The sequence below is a fragment of the Vanessa atalanta genome, chromosome 4 (assembly GCF_905147765.1).
Source record: "Vanessa atalanta chromosome 4, ilVanAtal1.2, whole genome shotgun sequence".
Classification (NCBI taxonomy): domain Eukaryota; kingdom Metazoa; phylum Arthropoda; class Insecta; order Lepidoptera; family Nymphalidae; genus Vanessa; species Vanessa atalanta.
Window position 1 is genome coordinate 8465787 of NC_061874.1, and position 25402 is coordinate 8491188.

At 31.5% G+C, this 25402-nt stretch overlaps 2 protein-coding genes across 2 annotated transcripts in view; both read left to right on the forward strand.

Moving 5' to 3' along the window:
• Nucleotides 1–9662, forward strand: part of LOC125077856 (delta-sarcoglycan-like) — a 28262-nt gene extending 18600 nt beyond the window's left edge. Inside the window, exons 2-6 of the mRNA XM_047689948.1 lie at nucleotides 6816–7041; nucleotides 7451–7640; nucleotides 7902–8094; nucleotides 8305–8428; nucleotides 9308–9662. Of these exons, the coding sequence (XP_047545904.1) occupies nucleotides 6816–7041; nucleotides 7451–7640; nucleotides 7902–8094; nucleotides 8305–8428; nucleotides 9308–9502 (928 nt within the window). The 3' untranslated portion in view covers nucleotides 9503–9662. The remainder of the gene's footprint in view (nucleotides 1–6815; nucleotides 7042–7450; nucleotides 7641–7901; nucleotides 8095–8304; nucleotides 8429–9307) is intronic.
• A 13604-nt stretch (nucleotides 9663–23266) lies between these two features.
• LOC125077987 lies at nucleotides 23267–25213 on the forward strand. The gene has a single exon (XM_047690121.1). It carries the CDS (start codon nucleotides 23270–23272, stop codon nucleotides 25211–25213), a length of 1944 nt encoding a protein of 647 aa, XP_047546077.1. The 5' UTR covers nucleotides 23267–23269.
• The last annotated feature ends 189 nt before the right edge of the window (nucleotides 25214–25402 follow it).

Below are 25402 nucleotides of genomic sequence, written 5' to 3' on the forward strand. Positions count from 1 at the left end.
AATAAGTAGGCGGAATGGTAAAAGGGGCAACTGACGTTTAGGAGTCACTAACGCCTATATATATACATTGGGTCTGTAAGAAATATTTACCATTCCTTATAACTCCACCAACTATTAGCAACTAAGATGTTATGTCTTTTGTGCCCGTACAACACTACTAAGTATAGCTCTTTGGCGCCAGAATTCATGAGTGAGTGGATGTTATCTATCCATACGAGTTTGCATCAAGATGAATGCATTTTCATGGTATATTTTTATATGGTAGTTTTTACTTTGACCATATCAATGTATAAGAACAATGCTTTTATATTGCATAAATGAGAATTAATACACTGACAAAATGATTTCGTATTCATAATATAGTTCTGATGAGATTATATAAGTTGGGAAACACGTGAATGCGATGCGTGCTATCACGTACCAAACATGGCCACGTGCACTCTATTCGTTAACCGGGTCTCGTTGATTTGTTTTCGAAAATGACACCATAACTATTGATTGACTCGTACTAAAACTTTGTGCAACCCTTTCTGATACTTCCGTATTATAAATTCTATAAATATCCAATAATATCTACAATAGAAAATTTTTGACCGGTAATGCAACTGTTGCTAATATCAGTAATGTATTAATCATTCAACAATCAGCGAGTCCACACACAAACCTAGGTATGTCAGTACCTTAGTAACCTTTCCACCCATTTATATTTACCTATCCCTATTCCCGTATCCATTTATCATCAGTCAATTTGCACTGTACAGACACATAACTTTTTCCAATATATTATATGTGTAGAATATTTTTTATTGATGAAAAACACGTGATATTTGTTTTTTTTTTAATTGAATATAATATTTGTACGAATCTTTTGATCTCAACACTTTCCTATCAAGTATCGTTAAATAATGTTACATTACGTTTTGGTCACTAATTAAATCATAATTATTTATGAGCAGGAAAATATTTACAATCAGCTCAGTAGTTTAAAAAATTCTTTCCGACATACAAGTAAATTTTACCTCTAAATAATAAGCACTGATTACAAATGAACAATAGTAATAGTAGTTTCGTTTGTTTCAAAAAATTCTACTTTCCCAAAATAGGGTTGAATTTGCATAGTCTTATAATAAATAATTATAAATTAAATGTTATTTAAGAAAATATTTCGGTTAATTATTAAAATTACATTTATAATACATAAATGAAATCTGGAACTTTACAATAGAATCATTCATAGTCAAACTGGTCACTTTGATCTCTCTAAAAAGAAGGCAATTCGATGAAAATTTGCTAGAGAAACTTTTGGTAGGTTTACTATATATACAAAAATCACTAAATACTGTTAGATATAATGCCGTGCCGTGGTGAGGTTAATATTTTGATTTTAAGGGAGACTGTATCAATTATTAACCATCCAGTTCAATTAATTATTTATCAGGCAATAAAATAAATAATGTAAAACATACGTAAGTGTCTATCAGTAGCTGACATTGGTAAAATAGCGATTTTAACTGGTTATACGAGTACATTGTATCCATTCAAATCCTCGGTTTCGACGATAGTTGTCGACACGAAGGAAGAAGATTTCAATGCACATGATTTACGGCATCCATAACGGCACTGCGTTGTATTCTGCATGCTAATATTAAATCGGCATGCAATTGTTTCAGAATTCTTATTATTTACACTAAATCATGTCATAAACAATCCTGCGATATAAAGTTACAAAACTCTTAGATTTGCATAATCGGATGTATCATTGAAATATTTAACATCGCAAAAGTGTGACCGAGGCTTTATACTTATGTTATTGATTTTTACTAACGAGACGAAATTAATAAGTTGTAGAGATCAGGCATCATGTGTCACTTGTATGGTATTCACAGTGCAAAGTGCTACGTTATTCAACTTAATGGCTATTAGTTTGGTTCGTTAGTGGAATATTGCTAACGAATGTGCAGCGGCCGCGCATTCCGGCGGGCGGTGAAACGCTCAATTAGCACACACAGTCACTATTCAACTATTCTACCTCGGTTTTCATATAAAACGTCAGTAATTTCACGCAATGCAAAGTACTAAAGCGTGACAACGGCGAACAACGATGTAGGGTTGTTTAGCTACAAATTATAATTATATTGCGGGAAGCGTGATATAAGAGCAACAATAGAATTTTTATAATATTTATTGAATATAAATAGGTAGAAAAAAAAACTGTTATTTTTCAGTTTGTTTTTTTTTTTACGGAAAGTTCCAAATCTTCTAAAGCAAAAGCCTCTACAAATAATATTTTCGTAAAAGGAACAGGTCCTATTAAGGCATATCTGGGTAGCTACGAAGTCAGTCGCTGTGATGGAGATGATTAATATGCCTCATTTGTGGCACGCGCCTCCCTCTAGGACGTTACGGGCTACGGGCTACGAGCTACGTCGCTGCGATGCTACGTGCTACTACGTACATCGTTTACGCTTCCGCGCGGAAAATTTATTAGATCCCACCCCATTTATACATTTTATCTCCATTATGTATTTATTAATGTCATCTTGTTTTCTAGCATTCCGAAGTACGTATAAAGTAATACAAGAATACGACATTTATTTTCTTTTGAATGGAACTCGTATACTATGTATAACTCGTTTGAGTGCGGTATAGGCTTATAATATCTGTTAGGTTTTAATGTAGGTCTTTGTACAATGTAGGCTAATAAGCGCAGTAGCCTTTATACAAGGTTTTCTTCAAACAATGACTTGAAACCTTGTGCTATTTGCTATGAAAATGTTTCTTTAGGTGGTTTAGGAAAATACGTTCTTATGTCTTATAAGAACCTATTAAGATTTTTCACTAAGAATATACGAATATATTGAATGCAAATTTTTATTTAAGCTTAATTTGTATGAAATACCGAAGAATATTACGGGTATCATATAAATTTATAAGATTATATTATTCATAATCATTTTGAAATACATTTCTTGAAAACTATAATACTTATTTACATAGAAGTTATTTTCTAAATACAAGGTCTATTTAACTAAAACTTCGTTATTTCATAATATTTCCAAAATGTGTATCAATATAAAATACCACGTGATAACGCTATGATATAAATAATATATTTTAATTCGAGGTTAAGTGTTTTATATAATAGCTAAAGTACGTTTATTGGTTAAATTGGAAAGGCAAGCTACCGGTAAGTAAGCGATATTATTGTTGTAATTGGTTTCTAATGCCACCTAAACCCACCAAACGTGTTGGGAGACTGGACCCGGAGATAAAGTGCAGCCGCTCGCTGAGTGTCGTTACTTATTTTTCTTTTAAAAATAAATGTATCTAAAATACTGAAAATATTGACCTATTTGTAGTTTCGTTGTAACATTTAATATATTTAATTACTTATATTTTATTTAATAATATTATGTTACTAATTAATATTTAATAAGAAACATTGCTTTCATAACTTATTCACTTAAAGAGATAATATCCTTAATTAAATTCAATTTCTTATTGTGTCTGGCAAATAGTTTCTTAAACTATAATATATTAAATAATGAGACGCGATCATTGCAGTGATATATAGTGATCACAACAAGCACAAATACGCATCATTTAAACAAGAGACATTGCTTGTAACATAAATCTGAGGGAATCGAGGAAGAGGGTTAAGTATAGACGTACGAGTACGAACAATTCGGCACCAAGCCTTTCTTATTGTATTAGGATTAAGGAAAAGCCGGCTGAAATATTCGCTCCGACAACTTGATGAAATGTTTGCATTCTTAAGAGAAACCAAGCAAAAATTTAAACCAGATTATATTAATAAATAAACAAAGAAACTTATGAAGTTCTTACTCTAAATACAGTAATATTATTCAAATATTAACACTAGTTTGGGGAGAAAATATTTGCTGTTAAGTAATGACAAGTAAGAAGTGATAAACCAAAATATATGTAATGAACATAATGTTACGTGTACGTACGTATATCAAAGTTAACCTACTTGATATGCAAGCGATGGGGACAACATATCCTACATCTTGCGGAAAGAGCGCGAGTTAGAATTTTTCAGCGTGCAATGCTCCTGTCGTGTTTAAATCCTAGTAAATTTATGACCCTGCTCGTTGCTAGTGGCCAGTTTTAGAAATACTTCGTAACTCTTTGTGCATCTTTCACGACGTACCTTTTGATAAAGCTCATACATTGATATGATGTAGTCCTCCATTCAAGCTTCGAATAATATTTTTACCTTTCTTTATCTTTATCGGTCGAATGTGATATTCGTTTCCGTTGATAAATGAATTCAATGATATGATTTTTTCTTTAAATCAAAATATAAAGAGTTTTTTATAAATATAATCTACATACAATCTTTGTAGAAAAATAAATCGTAGTTAGTAAGCGAAAGAAAATTTATAATTCCAAATGATGTGAATCAAATTGTTTATCAAATATATATTTTTTAAAATAATAAGAACTTATAAAACAATATTAAAAATAACTAGAGATCATAAACAGATTTTAATTTTAGAACGAAGTGGAAATATTCAAACGCCGTTATCGACTTAAAACGGAAGTTTTGTAATTTACGCTATAAAAGTACTATATCTTAAGACAGGCAAGTCAACTGTTTAATAAACACATAAAGGTTTTATAAAAAGAGACGTTAAAATTTTGTTTTAACAGGACCATAAAGTCAATCCATGAATATGAAAGTGCATTACATTCGCTTCGGAAGTAAAAACATCGTGTTTTAATGCCAATAATACGCACGGGAATGAGCGCTCCGCTGCACTGCCCCGGCACGCCATACAAAAATAAATTCGAAATATGATTCTGCATTCACCTCATCCAGGTTTATTTTAAAAGATTTTATATGTTTTAAGCTGCAATCATTTATGCCGTTTATTGTATAACGAATGATTTAACTTTAGTTTTAAAACGGAAATTTTGTAATTATAAATATAAAATAATTATTTTTTTTATATTTAAGATTATTATCGTGACATTCACAGTAATATTTGCGAACGTAAATCAATTCATCGTATTATCTATTTGGAATATATATTTACAAGGATTTTTAAGGTAGCATTAGTCATTTAAATATAAAATACATCGCGTGACTAGTATATATTAAACACGGCCGGACTGATGCGGAGACTACAATTTTTAGTCGTATTTTATTGAACGGAACCACATTAGCAAGTTTACCTGTGTATAAAACTTGTAAATTAGCTACTAATGTCACCCATTCTAAGGACAGAGTTAACTACACTTTGATATCCTTTTTGTTATGTGTATTTGTAACGTTTTGTTGAGTAGTACACTTGTTATTGTTTTACATTCTCACTAGCTACCCGACCCGGCTTCGCACGGGTAGAATAAGGAGGTATAAAATATCGTCGCTATAATTTTTTTCGACATATTCAACAATTACGGTTCTATATCAGCTAATTCACACAAAACCTTAAAGAAATATAAACTAAAAGCCTATTTATGAATCATATCGTGTAGTGAAAATCGTATTAAATCCGGTCGGTAGTTTTGGAGTTTATCACGTTTAAATAGACATACAGACACGGCTGCGAGGACGTTGTTTTATAATATACATAGTGTATATAAGGAAAATCTATAACGTAAGTTTTTTTGTTTAACTTTTGTAAGTAACGATATGAAATTAATTTGAAATAAAAACAAGGAACACTTTAGTAGTATAATGTTATTGAAATAATGTTCTTGTAAGATATATGTAGGACACTTGTGTGCGACATAAAGCCGGATTTGCTGCGATCAGTAGGGCTAGAGGAAATAAAGTTATGATTTATGCAAGTGAAATGTGTTTCAAACAACGTTCGAGCGAAAGATCTCGACTACGAAGCGAGAAATTCCCTTGTGTCAAACATATTTAAAGCTATATCGAATTTGTTTAAACCAATTATTAAATGCTTGTACATATATATCTTTAAGCGATACAAAATAGCTTACATATATTTTCTTTATTGTAACTGAAAACACTCCATAGTAATATAAAGTATTTTTTTTTAAATAGTTCTCTATTAATTACAATAAATATATCGAGTATTACATAAATATGTGTTTGGTTAGATTTTTTGTTGTTAGCTATATACGCATGAAACGACTGTATTTCGACCAAATAAGTATTTACTATTAAAGTAAAACACTTGTATAAATCAAGTTTAATACAGTTGTTGCTCGTGGTTGTGGTTTATTTAATTCCGCCGTTTACGGCTATTATAATGATCGAATTATAAATATGTTATTTTCATGTTTTTCTTATGCTATTTCTAGTAACTAATTTGTATATTTTTTCGTATATATTATTTATGGATAAATGTATCTCTAGTAGATCAAGAAGTTCTAGGCCAATAGTCAACTAGGTAGATTTTTTAAGATCAAATCATTACTGATACTTTTAACATTTAACTATAAAATGTATGAGTAAATTTGTTGTTGTTGATAACTTCTTATTTTATAGACAAATATCTACATATATCATTCAGATATTATAAAAAGTATATAACACAAAGCATAATATAAACAAATATGATATGTGGTATGACATATTTATTAATTAGCGTGATGTGATAGTTGGTTTCGTTTGGTTGGGCACGGGATCGCTTGGCGCAGGTTTACAATGACTAATGTTAATGTTTAATTTATATTTTGAAATCTTTATAAAAGTATTCATATAATCTATTTTGAAGCGAAAACTTAAATCTCAGCTTTAAAATTGAAATGTAGACCATTATCCCGACGGAAAGTAATGAAATGTCGTGATTTTTAAAGCAATATTTTTCTTCTAGGATCCCTTACGCCGACAAGATCACCCCAGAACCGATCCTCAACAACAATGCGGGTCGAGATACAAAGGCGGACTCGATCAGGAACAGTTATAATAGCCAATTCAAAGTTGGCATTTACGGCTGGCGAAAGAAATGTCTCTACATTCTTGTCATGGCGCTCATGCTTATGTTGATTATCAATCTCGCGCTGACGCTCTGGGTTTTGAAAGTATTGGATTTCAATTCGGTAAATCTAACTTTTATATCTACGTTTAGAATAAGCCAGTATGTTTTGTAATATTTTTGTAATGTATTTTTATTTTCATTGTTTATTTTTGAGTTTACAAATCTCGGAGAATATCGAATAATTATTGTCAATTACATAATCGGTTATCGAACTTATAGTATTTTATAATGTATGATTATCGACCATTTGTGTGTGTACACGTACACGTTATACGTAAATTTATCCACATTACACTGTAACATAATTTATTTTTCTAGAACAAACTTGTGCTTGCCAAGTTAAGCAAGTTACGCAAGCTAAGTTTTCTAGACTTTGAGTTTTTAAGTAAAATGTATATATATCAAAGCTACAGGAACATGTAGAATGTAATTCGATGAGGAAAAGAGGTTTGATTTTTACTTTCATACAGGAAGGAATGGGACAACTTCGTATCGTGCCGGGCGGCTTGCAATTATTAGGACAGGCTCTTGTTTTGGACTCGCTGTTTGCATCTAGCGTAAAATCCCGACGAGGACAACCTATTTCAATCGAATCATCTAGAAACTTTACAGTGTCAACGCGAGATGCACTCGGGATGATTCAAAGTAGATTATTTTTAGGTAAGATTTTTTAATTGGTATTTTTTAATCTCGAACATATTGAATAAACACTTTTTAGATATGTACATATATTTATCCACGTATAGATAATTTTTTTGTCGTTGAACCGAATTATTTTTTCTTCTTGCGTTGGGCTCAGTATAGCTAGCAAGGGTGTCATTTGTATGAGATACGTTAAGTTATTATTTGAATTGCAGATTCAATGAAATTTACGAAGTGCGTTTTTAAATAGTTTATTTTTAAAAGTACTTATTACTTTAGGTCACGACCGCTTAGAAGTCAACGTGGCTCGTTTGGAAGTGCGGGACTCCCGTGGCACTTTATTATTGGGTGCAGGGCATGACGCAGTATCAATCGGAGCAGAAAACCTCGTCGTTGCAAGTCCGGCAGGAGTTACTTTCAATTCAGCTGTACAGTCGCCACTTGTTAAGGCACCACCATCTAAGCAATTAATGTGAGTATTACTATAGTACTAGTATATCATTGACATTACTAATAATAAGCCTCTAAAGTCATTCTTATAAATTTTTAAGACTACGAAACTTACGTCATGTTATTTTATAGAGACATTTCATAGAAAATTTCACTATCCGTAAGCAAAATGTTTTTTAAATGTAGTAACCGGGCATAAATCTTTTAAATATAAGTATGTAATGCTTGACAGGTTGGAATCACCCACCCGATCGCTGGAAATGCATGCAGCGCAAAGCATAGCGCTCGAGTCACGCGCTGGTGACATCAGCGCCAGCTGTCTATCCACCTTCCGCCTGCGTTCCATCGCCGGTTCGGTAAGCTGACTCAGGGATACCCGCGTATAACACGAACCGAACTATGTTTTATTGCTTCATGTTGCTGAATAATGTATGCTATCCATCAAAGCATTTTATGCCAGAAACCGAGATGTCTTTTATCTATCTTATAGAAATATTAATAATTTAAAAATATATTGAACTATAAGGAGAACGTGTCAGTGAATGGAAAATACATTACAATAATTTATAGTGGTTATTGCTATCGCTCCATTAATTTACGTTTTAAATAATAATTGTCGATCTGGTCTCAATATAATTATAGATAATTAATTCAAATATATTTTAACGTACACGATCAGCTTTAACTTTAGTAAATTTACGAAAACAAACAATATTATTTATTAACAAATTTGCTAATAAGCATTAATTTCTTAACGTAACTTTTTTTTTGTAATTTTTAAATTATAGTGGAACTAGCCTTCGAGAAACTCAAAATAACATTTGACATTTCGAAATAAGATTTAACCGGTCTGCTGACTAACATAATAAGTTAAATCAAATACTTGGGAATGCTTTTAGCAACTCATATTACATTTAACAAGAGATTAGGCAGCTTATACTCCTGAGTTAATTTTTGCGTTTATCAGCCTTTTCGAAACCGGGACAGACATGTAGAACATGAATATACCAGGACTTTGTGCAAACCCATCTGGGTATGCGCGATTATTAGTTACTCAATGCTATACATAAATACTTTTTTATTACTTTGTTCTGAGTTTTGAGTTCTGGGTCAGTGTAGTAGGTCAGTCTGATTTCCCGTTATAAATGTAACTGATACAAAGTTTCATTAAGATAATTTATTCTAGTAATCATTGAAATAATCTAAAGATTTTAAATCTGTGTTATTTATTACAGATTCGATTAGATGCTCCGAATATATACATGCCGAAATTAAAATCAGCGTTACCGTTGCCACCTTCGGGGTCACACAGCCACGACCCACATCATCAGAACATTTACCAATTATGTGCTTGTGCTAACGGAAAACTGTTCCTAGCGCCCCCCCACGGCGTTTGCGCTGCGAGAGAAGAGAGCTTAATCTGTCGATGATGATATATAACAGACATATAAGGTGTGTAGAATAGTATATACTATAATATTGTTATGTATAACTTATTAATACTGTACTGAATTATACCATTTTAAACATTATGCGTCGTAGGAAGATACTAGTAACTATTTCTTGATATAGTCAATTATAAAAATCGGAGCTGAATTATAGTTGTATAAATAATTTGTGTTTATTGGGGAGAACGAAATATTGAATTTGACTCGGATATGTTGTTAAATGTATCACTTACATAGATATTGTGACTTTGCAATAGTATATATAGTTTTTTTGATATATTATTAGTTTGTTCATAAAACTACGCAAATGTATGTCAAATTATTTTTACACAAATGTTGTTATAAAATTGTATTGAAATAAAAAAGTTATCTTTAATTTGAGAAATATTTTGTTATGAAAATATTTTAAAGTCCCATTATTATTGGACAACATAAAATTCTATATATTAATAATAACATTTATCTTTTTTCTATTATCGTATAAAATATATTACAGTTCAATTGTAAATATCTTTCGATTACAATCTATCTCGCGAGATTGTAAACTATCGAAACATTTCTAATGGAGAATTGTTTTTATCTTTTGGTTAGGTTGGTTTACTATTTGCATGAATTCACTCCGACAGATCAAAATCTACCGAAAAATAATGCGTCATAAAATTGTAAGTAGTATGTTACGTTGTACGGTGACATATATACGATAATATAATAAGAAAAAAAATATTATTAATATGTAGAATTTTACGTTGTAAAAAACGTTCCTTTTTTATTTCAATTGTAATAGTATTTCACTATATTTTTTATTCTAATTTTAAATTAATTTTAAAGAAAACTACTTTTAATTTTTAGTGTGCAAAAGAGTTTTATGTCGTTTCAAAATATGCTACTACTTCCTTTTGCTATTTTGCTCAGCACTACTACTTATTATACTTACTTATTACACTGTCTCATTATAGCGTTGTAGCTTAGCTGGCTTTAAAAGAGTTCGTGGCTTACAAGAGCTTTCAAATATTGCATCACGAGACGTTATTAAAAATATGTAAAGTCTTTACATATATTAATACGAAATAATTGCAATTTTTTTGTTAAGTTGTAGGCTTACAACCGAATTTGTTTTATGAATCTGTAACTGGCTTTATCAACACATAACCAAAAAAAAAATGAGTGTTCCACTGCTTAATAAAAACCTCTTTTACAGTTTTCAAGCGTAATTAACAGAAAAATACATTAAAAGTTTTTTGAATATAAAGAAATGAATTCGGTTGATGTACTATGACTGAAAAAATAGCTATCGAAATTATGCAGCAACCAGACATTTGTAAAATTGTTCGTAACTAATTAGTAAAAATATTAAAAATAGTCTTTGGTATATTCGAATTACAACGATTTTGGAAACGTATCAGATTTACATATAAATAATAACTAGTGCCTTTTTGGAGTCGCAATTAGGATAATATTTGGCTAAAAGTAATATCCGCAGTGTATTGCATTGTCTTTTAATAGTTTGAACTGTATGCGATGTTGTGATAGAATTTAGTGTAGTTAATTTGAAGGATCCATTTCGCTATATCACCGGGTATTTTCTTAATTTCCTAATTTAAAAAAAAAAAGGTTTAAGGTTTTATAAAAACAATCACAGTTTTAACTGCCAAGTATAATATTGTATATGCAAAGATTTCAAACTGTTCGACTTGGTTTATGTATATTCACGAAAGAATTATAATAAATTGTAAATTCTGTCGTTTATAGATTCTTAGACTTTGATTATTTGAAGGACCTATTGATTGCATTATTGTTATTTAAGAGCATGTATAAATCTATAAAAATATAATTAAAAAAAAAACTTCTTGTAACTGAAGACGTAGTGACGTTAGACATTAACTTGTGTATTTGTTTAACAAACACTTTTTCTGGTTTCATATTTAAATTTCTTTCTTATTAATTTATAAAAAAAAATATAAAATATGTTTTCTTATCGATTCATTAATTCTAAGAAAGTATCAATTTTATATTATATATTGTAATGGATTCCATTAAAAATTATTATTCAAAACAAAGCTATACTCATGTTGCATATAACCTAAATGTATAGAATGAGGTATTAAAATTGTTGATATTGTTGTACATATACTGTATTATGACACATATAGAAATATTATGATAAATAGAAATTAATATAAAATGACTGTGACAAAATGTGTTATTTTTTAATAAGAACCTTTTTTGAATAATATTCCTTTCTTAAAAACACTAGTATAAAATTTGACAGATCCTTGTCTCGAAGGTATAAAATATTCTCAAAGTTCGTAATTGAATCGTATCCACAAACCGCAAGCACTTAATTGTATTATAAACGAACTGAGAATAACTTCGGAACTTCGTCATTTCATTTGAGTTTAAAACATGTTTTCGCAAACCGAGTATACTAGACCGACTTTCTTGCTTATATGTGACACTCCGAGCGACAGGTGAAGTCAAACGAGCCGAAATAAGCACAACGATATAATTATATATATAGTTGTGTTTAAAACATTAGTTTTCATGTAAATATTTTAATGCGTTTTGTATGTAATTATGTATGGACATAGGTATATGTATGGGCTAGTGTTATGAAACTTGCAATCGACACGTCGTCGATCGTCATTGTTCCTGCTTTCATTTGTTATTTCCCTATCAATAGATTTCAAAAACTATTTGCTGAAAAATAGAAGCCTATTCCCCGAAACTATTTCAAAGCGAAATTCCAATTTACTCGGATAAACAATAGTGAAAGTAGAATCAATAAAATACCAATATTGTCTTTTGTTACCGTTTATTGATTTCTTGCTTAAATTCATGATATTCACCTTAAGAAAACTTAATAACTAAACGTTCCAAAACACTCAATATAACAGGCATATTGCGAGACACAATGAGTCTCCGTGAACAGTCAGTGCTAAAGTTTAATTAAAGATTCATGATAAATCGTCGTAGGAAGCTGCATTCTGCGCCGCGTCTCGCACGTGAATAACGTCCGTTCCGCGAACACTTAAATAACTTAAGCCAGTAACCTAACAATAAATTCATGAGGCTCCACTCCTTTTGTTTGGAGGCGCGCCGCGCGCTAATTGGCAGGAAGGACCGTTTAAAACGTCTCAAATGAGCTGGCGTTACCGTCATTATAATCATTAAATGTATAAAGCCCATTGCATACATAACCTAATTGTTTAAGCCACGATAAATTAAGTTAATGTTTGATTTTAAAGTAGCGGCTATCTCAAATCTGAGTTTACTATATTTTACATCAGGAAATGATATTAACTTCTCACAGTTCCAGCTACGCCTAATTTAATATTACACGCCTTTGTTGTGGTATTGCGGAGAAGTCTTAAAGCCTTTTCAAAGACACCTCCCGCCTCGAGCTACTATCAAGTGAGCGAGAGGAAATAAAGTTATGATTTATGTAGTGAAATATGTAGCAGGCGGAGAGCCAACGTTCTAAGCGTTCTCGACGCGCCAACGTGAATTTTCTCGAAAGACACTGATTGTACATTGAAAAACATTGCATTATTATTATTTTTTACTAATCGTTCGTATTTTAAAACGAATTTGTTGTCCAATGTCATGCAATCAGTTGAAGAAGAAGAACTTAAGAATTTCGATGCTTCCAACTCATTTTATTATCAATTAGTTGCTAACTTTGAACTCGACTCTCACTTGAATTAAAGGAACGTGTAGATTATATACTATCAAGCTGCAAGTTCATTGTCAAGTTCGCTCACGTGGTCGGCTAAGAAACTTTCTAAGAGTAAGTTTAAAATAATAATTGATATAGAGCCTGAAGTAACTTGTACCAATTTACCTTGAATAACGTAATAATAAAATTTATTCCGTCTGTGTAAGGGTTTGTCTACATTTATTTTTATTGTTGCTATTTAAAATAATTAAAACATTTATTCGATATAGAAGCATTATAGTATGAGAAGTTTTTATTGTCAAAAATTTGCTACGAGTTCGGAAAGATGAGGGATTAATTGTCAGCAATTTATTTTTAAAAATATTTTAATGTTACAAGAAATATGTTTAAAAATTTAAGAATTGCAGTATTATTAAAACAGTTGTTAATTTGCGACAATTAGTAATTTTCAGTAATTCAACAATAATAAAATTAAACACTATTAAAAGTTGTTGACAGTTTAAATTAATTCCTAAAATGTTTGTCTCCAAAACATATTGACAACATAAGACTTGCCGATTTTCCTTTTGATGGCGAACAAAATAAAGAACGAAAATTTTTTTTTCATTCAAGTTTACTTTAATTTTAATCATATTCTTTTGATGTGTTATATTCGAATATTTACACAAGTAAAATTATATAAGTAAAAAGTTAAGCAGTTATCTGTCTCTCTGACAGTCAGGTCATGTTCTTAGGTTGATTTGACGGAGGTCGAGCGTGGTCTGCCTCGATTAGGGCGCTAGTCCCGACCGGATTTGATTACGCTCCGACTAGAGATTATTATGGCGAAACGTATTACGATATCATGCAGGAGAATGTTCCTCAGTATATTTATGTATTCAGATACGGAAATATTAAATCTGAAATTTTTAACAATATTTGAGTACATAAAATCAAACTGCTTACATTTTAAATAAGAGTATATTAGTCTCGAATAACGCAAAATTATTAAAAGTTCAAAATATTATACTAAATAATTACATTTTTTTTTTTCGTAGGATGAAATGAAACTTTAACGTAATAAAAATAAATGTTTTGTATGTCATAACCTCAAGTTACATAAACCTTTAAATAGCGCATATTTTGCTTTATATTTCAAACGAACTGAATGAAAAAGAGGGGTAAATCACGTGTCCGCGTGATTCAATTGTCTAACCGCCGGTGACCGTCTTCGAGCAGACCTGCGTCATGTCGACAGCGAAGTGAAATGTCACGCTCCCCAATAAAATTAACACGCACAGAGGGCTCTGTCAACAGAAACAAAACTGTTGCTTTAACGTTCATGCTACGATAACGTAGCGCTCAGTAAGTTGACAGGGACACACTCGCTTAGACAATAAAGCGGCGTCAAACTCTATTTATAAAATAAATAGTCTTAATGTGATGGGTTTTAGTGTGTTGTGCACAGAAAATAATCACATAATCATTCAATTATGCACACAAATATTGCTGTCTTTTAAAATAATCAATTATTCCTTTTTTAAGATTTGAGAATAACCGTTTGCATGTGAAAAAAAATAAAGTTCTATTTAAAATTAAGCCCTTCAAGTTCAAAGTTTCAAGTCAAAAAAATTAGCTTTTTAGAGCTTTCATCATGCTCCAATATGGGATAGTGGATCCGTGTGGCAGAGTTTTATCCTACGTAGACACATTTCCTCGCGATGTTCTCGTCGGCCGCAGAGCACGAAATGAATAATAATAATAATAAATCAAACGCATGAATACTCAGTGACACTTACCGGGGATGTAACCTGCAATCTTCAGTTAAGATTGTTTATGTAATATAATTATATTAATCTTTTTAATTAACTTAGTGGTAGAGCTTTGTGAAAACCCACCTGGTGCCACCTACTCACCCACATAGTCTACCGCCAAATAACAACATTAAAATCAAATTAAAATGTGACCATCTAAATATTTTTTCTACCTACACCTTACTAAAGCTAATTTAAATTTAATATTACTAACAATATTCTCATACACCATAATTTTCATTTCGTTCTGTTGAATAAATTATAAATTAAATATGCGGATCCTGGTCAAAATAATTAGTTCCAAATGAGAAAATTTATATAGGAGATCTACACTCCGGCAAGAGGAACTGTTTTCACTAATATATATCTTAGTTAAATATGTAGATTCACCCGACTGCATTTAGAGCAGTTGGAATGCAAGCAAGGTCTAATGTAATGCAATTCAACTGCGAACATTGGGCAATGGGATAGAACTAGATTCCAAGCAAGCATTTAGCCTCCATCATCTCAGCCTAGTGGTGGATATCAATAGTTATGCATTATGTAGATAGCGCCTCGAGTACTGCAAACCTCTTCTGGCAATGTTTACTCAAAAGCTTGTTGAATCGAAATAATTTAAAGCAATCATGTTTATTGTGTGAGTAATGCTATATTTCGAAATGTGCTCGTTGTAAAATATCCCACTACTGGGCAAAATCCTCCTCTCCTCTTATTCCTGCTCCTGCTACTGTTAGTGGCGGCTGGCGGATAAACAATGTCGCAAAATGATAAAATAATAATAAACAAAATATGCAAGTTTACAGTGATGTTTGCCAGAATTTGAACCCACGATCGTATTCCAACAACTGAAACATCTCGAATCGAATAATTATCGTTAATTTATCCTCGAGACATTAAAATACATTTTTTTTTTTAGCATTTATAGCAGCCTTTCAATTTTCCCACTGCTGGGCTAAAGGCCTCCTCTCCCTTTGAGGAGAAGGTTTGGAGCATATTCCACTACGCTGCTCCAATGCGGGTTGACGATGATGAATGATGAATGATAGACAAAGATGAATTATAAACACAAATTAAGCAGATGAAAATTCAGTGGTGCCTTCCTGGGTTTGAACCCGAAATCATCGGTTAAGATGCATGCGTTTTAAACATTGGGCCATCTCGGCTCTTCAAAAATACATTAATTATATCATATTGTATAAATATCATTATATGAAAATATTAATTTTTATTTATGTTATTTTAGAGCGATGCAGAATCCACTGTTACCTTCGTCTCGCCGTCATTTTATATATTTTAATGTATTATATGTGAGTTTTAAAGAATTAATACTGATTAATTCTATGGTGTCCATTTGATACATGTTTTCATAAAACAATCAACCTTAAACGTTTCGAATCGTTCTCGTCACGTAACCTTTTCGATCTACTTCGTATACATTTAACACTGAGTGCAGTTTCCTTCGAAACATTGACGCCTGTCGAATAAGTCGGTACGTGTGAAGCAGCTTAAGTCAACTTAAATGATAGCTGTGCAACTTTGAATTTTGCATTAACTCATGATAACCCAATTCTCCGGTAGTATGACGTAAATTTAAAGTATTAATTTTGAGACTGTCATTTGAGGTACCGACAGAAAAGTATCCTGTATCACAAACCTTGTTTGGTAAAATATGTAACAGCATATAATTCAATACTTTTGTGAAAGTTATACTAGAGATGATAATCTCGACACAATGAACATTATATGACGGTCTTCATTAAAATGATAGTAATAATATAAGTACGTGCCAGGTAAAAGAATTCATTATTAAAATGCCTTCCAGGCTGCAATTGTCTGTGTAATGTTGAGAAGGATTTAGGGCGCAATACGTGCCTGTTTGGAGGAAGGAATGGTTCTGGTGATTTAGTGTGCTGGAAGCTTCCCTAGGTTTTATTAAGGAGAAAATAATTAGTTACATAGTTTTTTTAATAGAAACAATGCCTAAAAATAGATTTATTGATGGGCCCCCTATTACACAATACAAGAGTTTAAACGATTAACACAATCATTTCCTTTCAGAAAAGTAACAACATCTGAGTTTTTGCTGGTTTCTCTCGCAATTTCGGAATTGGTGATGATTACTTTCAATTCAGTGCTCAACAAAATACTCGTAACAAGTGTTTTTAATATCCCATCTTGAATGAAACATTTTCAAATGGGAGATTCCAGTTCTGCTTTTGCTGGTAATTATTTCAAGTTAATATTCTACCTATCCTTCGGTAGTTACTTTGTACTTGAACAAACGCGTTTACGGACCCCGTGTATAAGTAAATTAGTTTATTTCCTCCAGGCGACAATTTAGCTCACGCTCTTGTCACAAATTGTCGGCGAGGGGTAAATGCAAACTATTAAGGAAATACAGCAATTCAACCAGCCCTTACCCTACATTACGGCGCAATCTTACAACGTCAAAATTATAAGCAACACCTTCTCATGTCGTGTCTGAAGGCAGTAACACGTACTGGCTGCGAGCGGGCATTAAGCAAACGAACGCCGGCTCTGTTAATATTTTAAGTCATTTACAGCGAACTCTGAGATAGACGCTATTCTGAGTATACACAACATAATATACTTTATACATATGTATATATAACTTGTAACATATATTCAGATATTTTTACGTTTATCTACTAGGAATATGGAAATAAGTAACACCATTATTTTAAATTAGAAACAAACAACAAACAACCACTCATCACGAGATCATCGAAACTAAATGCCTGATTGAGTTGAAATTTAGCATAGTTACTCTTTTTGTGATTTGTATGAATTTTAAGCGTGCGAAGCCAGGGCGGACAGAATTTTACCGTACATTAGTTACAAGTATTTTTAGTAGAAATTAATATTTATTTCTACTACTACTTATGCGCTCTATGGTTTATAGCTATTAATTTGTAATGATCACGTCATATTATTTAATTGTCCGTCTGCGGGCTAAGGTGTCCTCTTCAGGGTAGAAGGTTTGAAGATTATTCTAGCACGCAACTCCAATGCAATTCTCTCGATGTTTTTCTTCACCGCCGAGTAAGAGATGAAATATAAACACAAATGTAACATAAACATCATGACAAACATAAATGATGTTCTAGTATTAAAATACTCATGATAATAAATAATTTTAAATTTCATGAACATTACAAATAATTTAAAACATGAGTAGTACATAGTTTGGTAGTGATCTGAACTAAAGAACCACAACGGTGCTGGGCAGCGACCTCGGCGTTAAGAAAACTAGGAATACGAATAAATTTACAATTCTGTATGTGAGTTCACCTGCACCGGACAAATGCTAAAACTCTTTCCCGTAACTTGCTGTACTGAATTTAAATGTCGTAAACAAACAAGCCCTGCACAACATGTATGTATATGTTGCGTGGTATGTCCAACTATTTGCCAGACTTTGTTTATCATTCAGTTTTTGCTTGCACCGCCGCACCGCACACCTTCCAGTCGAATTTTCACAATCAAACTGAATATTTTTGAGTTGGACCTAACTTAATGTTTTACATCGAACATTTAAAATAGTGGCTATGGGAACTACACATTTAGTGAAACTGTATTACAGTAACTAAGCGTTCTCTCCTTGCGAGAAAATCGTTTAGAGCTCATTCCATTACGCTGCACCAATGTGGGTTGGTGGATATTCGTGGATATTATATTATATATGAATATAATACAGGATTATATCTAACATATGCAGGTTTCCTCGTTATATATTTCTTCATCGCAAAGTACGTAATGGAATTATAATTTACAAATTAAATGTTTATTGCTCGAGTTTGGCGACTCTTGTTTTATCAAGAAAATATTTTAAGTATGCATTATAATAAAGAAGGCTAAAGTAAGAAAGCTATTGCTTTTGAGAAAGTTACAGGTACCTACTTAGTTCTTATTAATATGATTTTAATAACTTTATATAATATAATAATATAGTTTAATTCTTAAATAAAAACAAAATATACGCAATACATAAATCCTAAAAAAGGTTCGATCGATTCATATTAGTCACTAATTGGTCGGTCTGCATCTCAAAAGCTCTTGGAAATATTCATGTTTTCAATTTAAATGACTAAAGTTGGTATTAAAACTGTTATATTGGTACGGCGAATAACTGACAGTGAACATGAATAGAGAAAAAAAAAATGGTGATTAATAATTTGCAAGCAATAAAATATATTTAGAATGAAATATATATTGATAATTTCAATGAAATAATCTTTTTTCATATTTACCTCTCCTATGATCGTTAGTTAAGCTTGAGTTAGAAGAGGGAGTGATAATAGCCCGAGGGGTCAGGATTAAGCCCGCTACTTTTATATCGCTATACTTTTGAGCTTAGGGTTTATATAAAATTTGATAAATATATTAATTATAATTATTAAGAAAAAAATATATAAATACATCAAGTATATATAATAAACAGAAAATAATTTGACCTTCAGTCCAAAAGAAAAGTGAAAAACACATGAAAGGCATCCCGCGGGCAGGGATGAAGGCTTGGTATGGGAGTCTAGCTATTTCTGGGAAGCATGAGCTTTAGGATCAACAGAAAGAATTCATGTAATAGAAGCAATAATTCAATTAAAGTTTTCTCTTGCGACTCGCACTCCTTTTTTTGGTATGAATAGTCCACGACATTTTCTCACGAACTATGTCTAATCAAACAATCCCGTCGAGCCTGCTACGCCGTGGCGTGCCGCTCCGTACAAAAAGGATACACCAACACCTACCACTTTTTAGTTATAAACATGAATAAAATTGATTACATTAATATAAGTGTTGATAAAATATTTAATAAAAATACAAAATGCGTAATATGTAATGATTCCAATATCAGTGGAATAAAAAAAATTAAATTCATATGCAAATGCAAGAAGTCTAAACACTCAAATTGTTTAACAATTTGGCGATTGCAAGGCAGAATATCAACAGTACGACGTAGAGCAAAGCAGGTGCTACACGAAATTGATTTGCGCGGCGTCAATCCCGCGGCGGCTCGCACTCGATTGATGACAACTCGTTCACATCGACTAGTTCGTCAAGTGTTCACAACTGGGGCTTTACATATTGATTGAGCGTATATTTTCTGGCTTGCAATGTACAGTATTACTAACGATTTATCGGATTAAATTTTTATATATATATATATACATATATATAATTTGATTATATTATCGATACAGCTATGTGAAGGTCGCAGATTTTAATCCTTACTGCTTGTCTATCGTCATATCCACTTCAGGCATTTCTTTTACACGTATTTGGAGAACACCTCATTAATCATATATAAATTTAAATAAACAAACTCATTTTTGACAATGACAGAAATACATATTTATAAAACAAATATATTTATACTGAAGGAAAAAGAGGCGGCAATGTAAGAGGCATCTTTATCTGCACGTAGCACGCTCTGTCCTTGCCAACGAGAATCTCCACCAACTTGTTTCTGTAAGTATGAAATATAGAACGGGACGTCACGCGTCGTATCCGTCGTCGCGATTATATCCTTAGATGTAGCTTTGCCTTTGCGATTTTAAATTTAAATAATAACAAGTATTATATCTGCAACATTATTATGAGAAACTTGAAACGAACATAGTACGATGCTTCTATTTGGGAAGTTTGTAATAAGTACATAATACTGTATCGGCGAATTTTCACGAAGTAATCGACGGGTGTCAGTCGTAAACGTTCACTGTTCGGAGTTATAAACTTTTCCTTTTCACCGGGCATCAACGCGATGAATTATGCATGGGAATTAAGTTTGACGTCAGATAAGCAGCCGAAAGATTTATTTGCCGATATGATGTGTAGAAAACAATCCAAAAGTTGTTTGCAGTTTCTGAAATATGGCTCTTGTTTTATTGCGAATACGTCAAACCTTAGCCTTAGTTTGCTAAGTTTAGACAATATAGCACTTAACTTTTGTTGGTAGATCTTTATCTGAGACAAAACTAACAGAAACTTATTTATACAACTAAAGTATTCATTTGACAATCAAATATAAGTCATACTTTATTCTTACATCCCTTATTGTTTTTAATAATTAAACACACATATAAATATTTATTATATATTTGGTCAATATGAAATTACTTTTTATATATGTTTTTTTAAGACTACAATTAATTATTATGACCGATATTGCAAATATATTAAACATAGTGTTATTATCTCAGCTACGCACGCTCTTACAGGAATTGCCCGGAAATTTAACTTCGTTAAGAATGAAATATGTCCCGTCGTTATTCCACGGCTTGTTGCGCGAATACTTACATTTCCAGTTCTCCACCTCTAGTTTTCTCATCATACCCAACGGAAATAATTTTAACCGAGACTGAGTTATGACAAAACTCCAACGGACATTGCCGCATCCGTAATGAGAATGGAGTCGAGATATATCCGTAATTTATTATCACATGCTCGTGTTCGGAGTAGTCTGTAGCAAGAAATCGAGTGTTTTTGTCATGAATATCCAATACCAGTAATGCTTCCGGTATATTTAGTATTTACTGAAGGTAAAACGATACTTTGTCTGTGTCTCCTGACCAGAACAGGGAATATTTACAATGTGCTTCAGTAGCGCTGGAGAGATAAGACAAGCTCTCAGTGGGCGGGTGGTGCAAGGAAGTATTTAATTAAATTTGTCGGTGAAGGTATTCCGCTTTACATCACGTTGCTAATCACAGGTAGGCCGTCGACACGTACGCCCATTTGAATACCAAACCGTTCCTTTGAACTGCCTTCACACTTATTTAAATTTCCTAGCATTGAAGAAACTCGTTAAAACTTTCAGGAAAAAATATTGAATTTAAAAATGAAATCGTTTTAATATAAAATATATAAATGATTTAGCAAATATAAGCAATATTTTTTTGTATCAACATATCGATATGTCAAATCCACTTCATGATCATCATCATCAGGCAATCAGAATACATTGGCCGTAGGGTTGGCCATCTGTCGTTCGACATACATGACTAACATACTGATTTCCATTTCAGTCAGCTAATCATGCAATATATATCTATAATCTATATATCTATAATAACTTTGGTTCTTTTCCGGATAACCTTATTTCTGAATTTAACAGAATTTAACAGATTTTAATTTATTTTTAAAATTTTATTCCGAGCATAAGCTACCGCATAGTACGTTGAGCGGCCTTGAATTTGTGGACTAGTCCCGCAGTTAGTGAAACCAGATAAACAAACTGACGTAATCTGATCAAAGTTATGTATTGACCCTATAAATTGAATAATAATAATTAAAAAAGTCATATTAAAGTATAAATACATCATACAATTTCTAAATAAATAAGTTAGTATTTAATTTTTTTACCTAATAGTATCATTAGAAGTTATCACAACTGTCTTATATTTTCTTAGAAAACACAATACTATTCACGAGGAGAATACAAGAGATATTTGACTCGTAAAGCAAATGTCAACTACGAATTATACATGCGATTGCTTAAATCATGGTGTCAAGTGAGCCTGTTGAAATCTACGTAGCCTTGAAATGTTTAAGGATAAAATTATGATAAAATTTCATTTTTTATTCTGTAAAATTATTAATTTATCAATTTAATTTAATAATTACATAATGTTAATTTGGACTATTTTTAGTCCCCTAGTATTAGTAGTAGTATTTTATACACTATTAACTTCAAGTAAAACTTTATTATGCTTGGCAGATGTTTAGTCTGAATCTCCCGTCCATCCATGTATATAGTCAAAAGTTATTTATTGGTTATAATTTATTGGTAATTTGTCGACTGTAACGAAATTAGTGACATAAAACACAAGTATAATTCAAATAAAGCCTAATGCATTTAAACCTTGTAGCGTAAAACATAAAAACAAAACGCGGCCGCCTCTCACGGAGATATAATTTTTGGCGCGAAGTTTGGGTACTCCGAGCATAATATTTCTGAGTCATAGAAAATATGCCTTTATAGTTGGTTGTTGTTATTAGATATAATTAATTAAAAATAATTAATGCTATAATTGATTGTAATTTATTATTATAAAGTCAGATCGTTATTTGTCTATTTTTTTTAAAGTAATTTTACTTGTGGTCGGTATAAATAAAATGGAGTATTAATTTTACCTGGCGGAGGTTTACCGTATATAATGATTCGTTTATTTTTAAATTACCTTTTATTTTTCCATTTATGACATTCATGTCAAACGAAACAATATCAGTCAGATTACGTTTTTGAATTAATTTGTATTTATGGAGTATCATAATATTAATAACACACTGTATGATGCTCAGAGGGTGACAAGTACTTACGCTGAAATATTTTTTGATAAAAATAGCCTCTCTGCAGTTCATAATGAAGAACCTTCAGAAGAGGAATTGCTTGTTCAAAATTTAGACCAAAAAGATGAGTGGAAATCACCCAGCGATCTTCTTGTGGGTATTATAAAATTAATTCCGCCGTTTACGTCAAAGATTACTCGAGGCAAAACACATGAAGGAATATTAGACATTGGTAATGAAGTTTTAGAAAAGGAACGTGCAAAATTTCTAAAATTGTTAGAGACATTAGTGCATGACAACGATGCTTCCTGGGAGAACATCTTGGAACATGAAAAACAGGAAGTAGTTAAAAAAGTTAAAACCATTTTTCAAAATATATTTAAACACAAGAGTGATATTATGAAACATGAGATATCCATGTTTTACGAATTATCTTTACAAGATTTAGAAAAACACTTACATTCAGAAATACAAACTAAAATACAAACAGCGTACGCGAATATTATATCGGACTTAAATATTGAAATTCAAAATAAGTTGCTGAAAGAAAGAAAAAAGCTTGAAAATATTTTGAAAAAAAGGTTTACTATTGAAGTACAAAAATTAAAAAAATACTATTCACTTTTATTGCATAATGAAGTGCATCGAAATAAAATACTAATACTGCAAGCCGTTCAGGAGAGAAATTATGCCATAGAAGCATTTTATAAACAAGTCGAAGCGGAAAGAATTACTAGTACTATGTATATAATGAGCTTAGAGAGAAAAAAATGCAAAATCCGAAAAATACTTCTACAAAATTTACAATCTGATGAAGTTTTAAGTAAAAGTAAAATATTAGAAAAAAAAGCTCAGGTAATAGAAGATTGCAAACGAAAATATGTAGGAATATCAGATATCAATAAACATTGGGAACAAAAAATTAAGAAAATCTTACAGTTGTTTTTAAAGTTTATAAGTTTTTCACTTAAAATATTACCGGAACAAACAACTTTTTTATTAGACTTAGAGAAAATGATGATGTTGCAAATTATTGAACTAAAAAGAAATCCAGTAATGTGTACTACAATTTTAAAAAGTGATGATATTGACTTAAACGTATTTCATTTTAAGCAACCTGAGCAGGAAATAACTGTATGTGAAAAAAATCCTTTCGTTGTAATTGGTGATTTATCAGATCCTATTCCTAAGGCGTACGGTAGTCGAGAGACTTTACCATCTGATGTAGATTTACCATATTTTAGAGTCGGAAGACAATATGTCTACGCTAAGTGTCATGGATATGAAGGTATAAAAAGCTATTTAGAATCACAGAAATGTAAATGTCGTACTCCACGCGAATCATCTCCGCCGAAGAAGTTAAATGAAGTTAAGTTACCATCTAAAACGACCTGCGAATCGATTGATAAAGAGTCTTCTTTAGAGTCATTATTACTAGACGATTTCGCACGTCTTAAAGATTGTCCAGCGAGGAAGTGTACAAACTGGATAAAAACAAATTCATTTCCGAATTTAGCCAACTATTTAGATTACACTAAAGAAAATTACGAAAGAGTAACCACCATTCTGAGTCCAGCTTGTAAAACAGAAATTTCACCTCACTTTATTAACCCTAAAGATATTGCATATAAGGAGCTGCCATTTTCTGCAACCAAAGAACGTCATCATTCTGTTGGGACTCAATATTCAAGTACGGACGATCTAAGCTTGCCAAAAAATAGTTGTCATTGTGTTAAAAATATTATTGAACAAGAAATGCAAATAAACTTTAACCTCAATTGTACTGTAAAATCATCTAACCACGAATTAAATGAAATACTAGCAAAGCGTAAAAAATCATTAGAACGATTGATAGATAAAAATCCAAATGTATTAAAAATATTTACTGACGAATGTTTCGATTATAAACAATAATTTTTATTAATTTAATTTAATTTTGTAAAATTTCCTTAATATTTTTTGAATTAATTACATTAAACAGTGTCAGAGCTGTGTACTTTTTTTATTTATTGTGTGAAAATTCCCTAATGAAGATTTATTTTTTTCTGTTTTGGAATGGTGCACCGTACCTTATGATAGATCTAAATCTGTAATCTGTGTTTT

Coding starts and splice junctions, on each gene's coding strand:
- LOC125077987 (XM_047690121.1), top strand. CDS start 23,270: ATGGAGTATCATAATATTAATAACACACTGTATGATGCTCAGAGGGTG.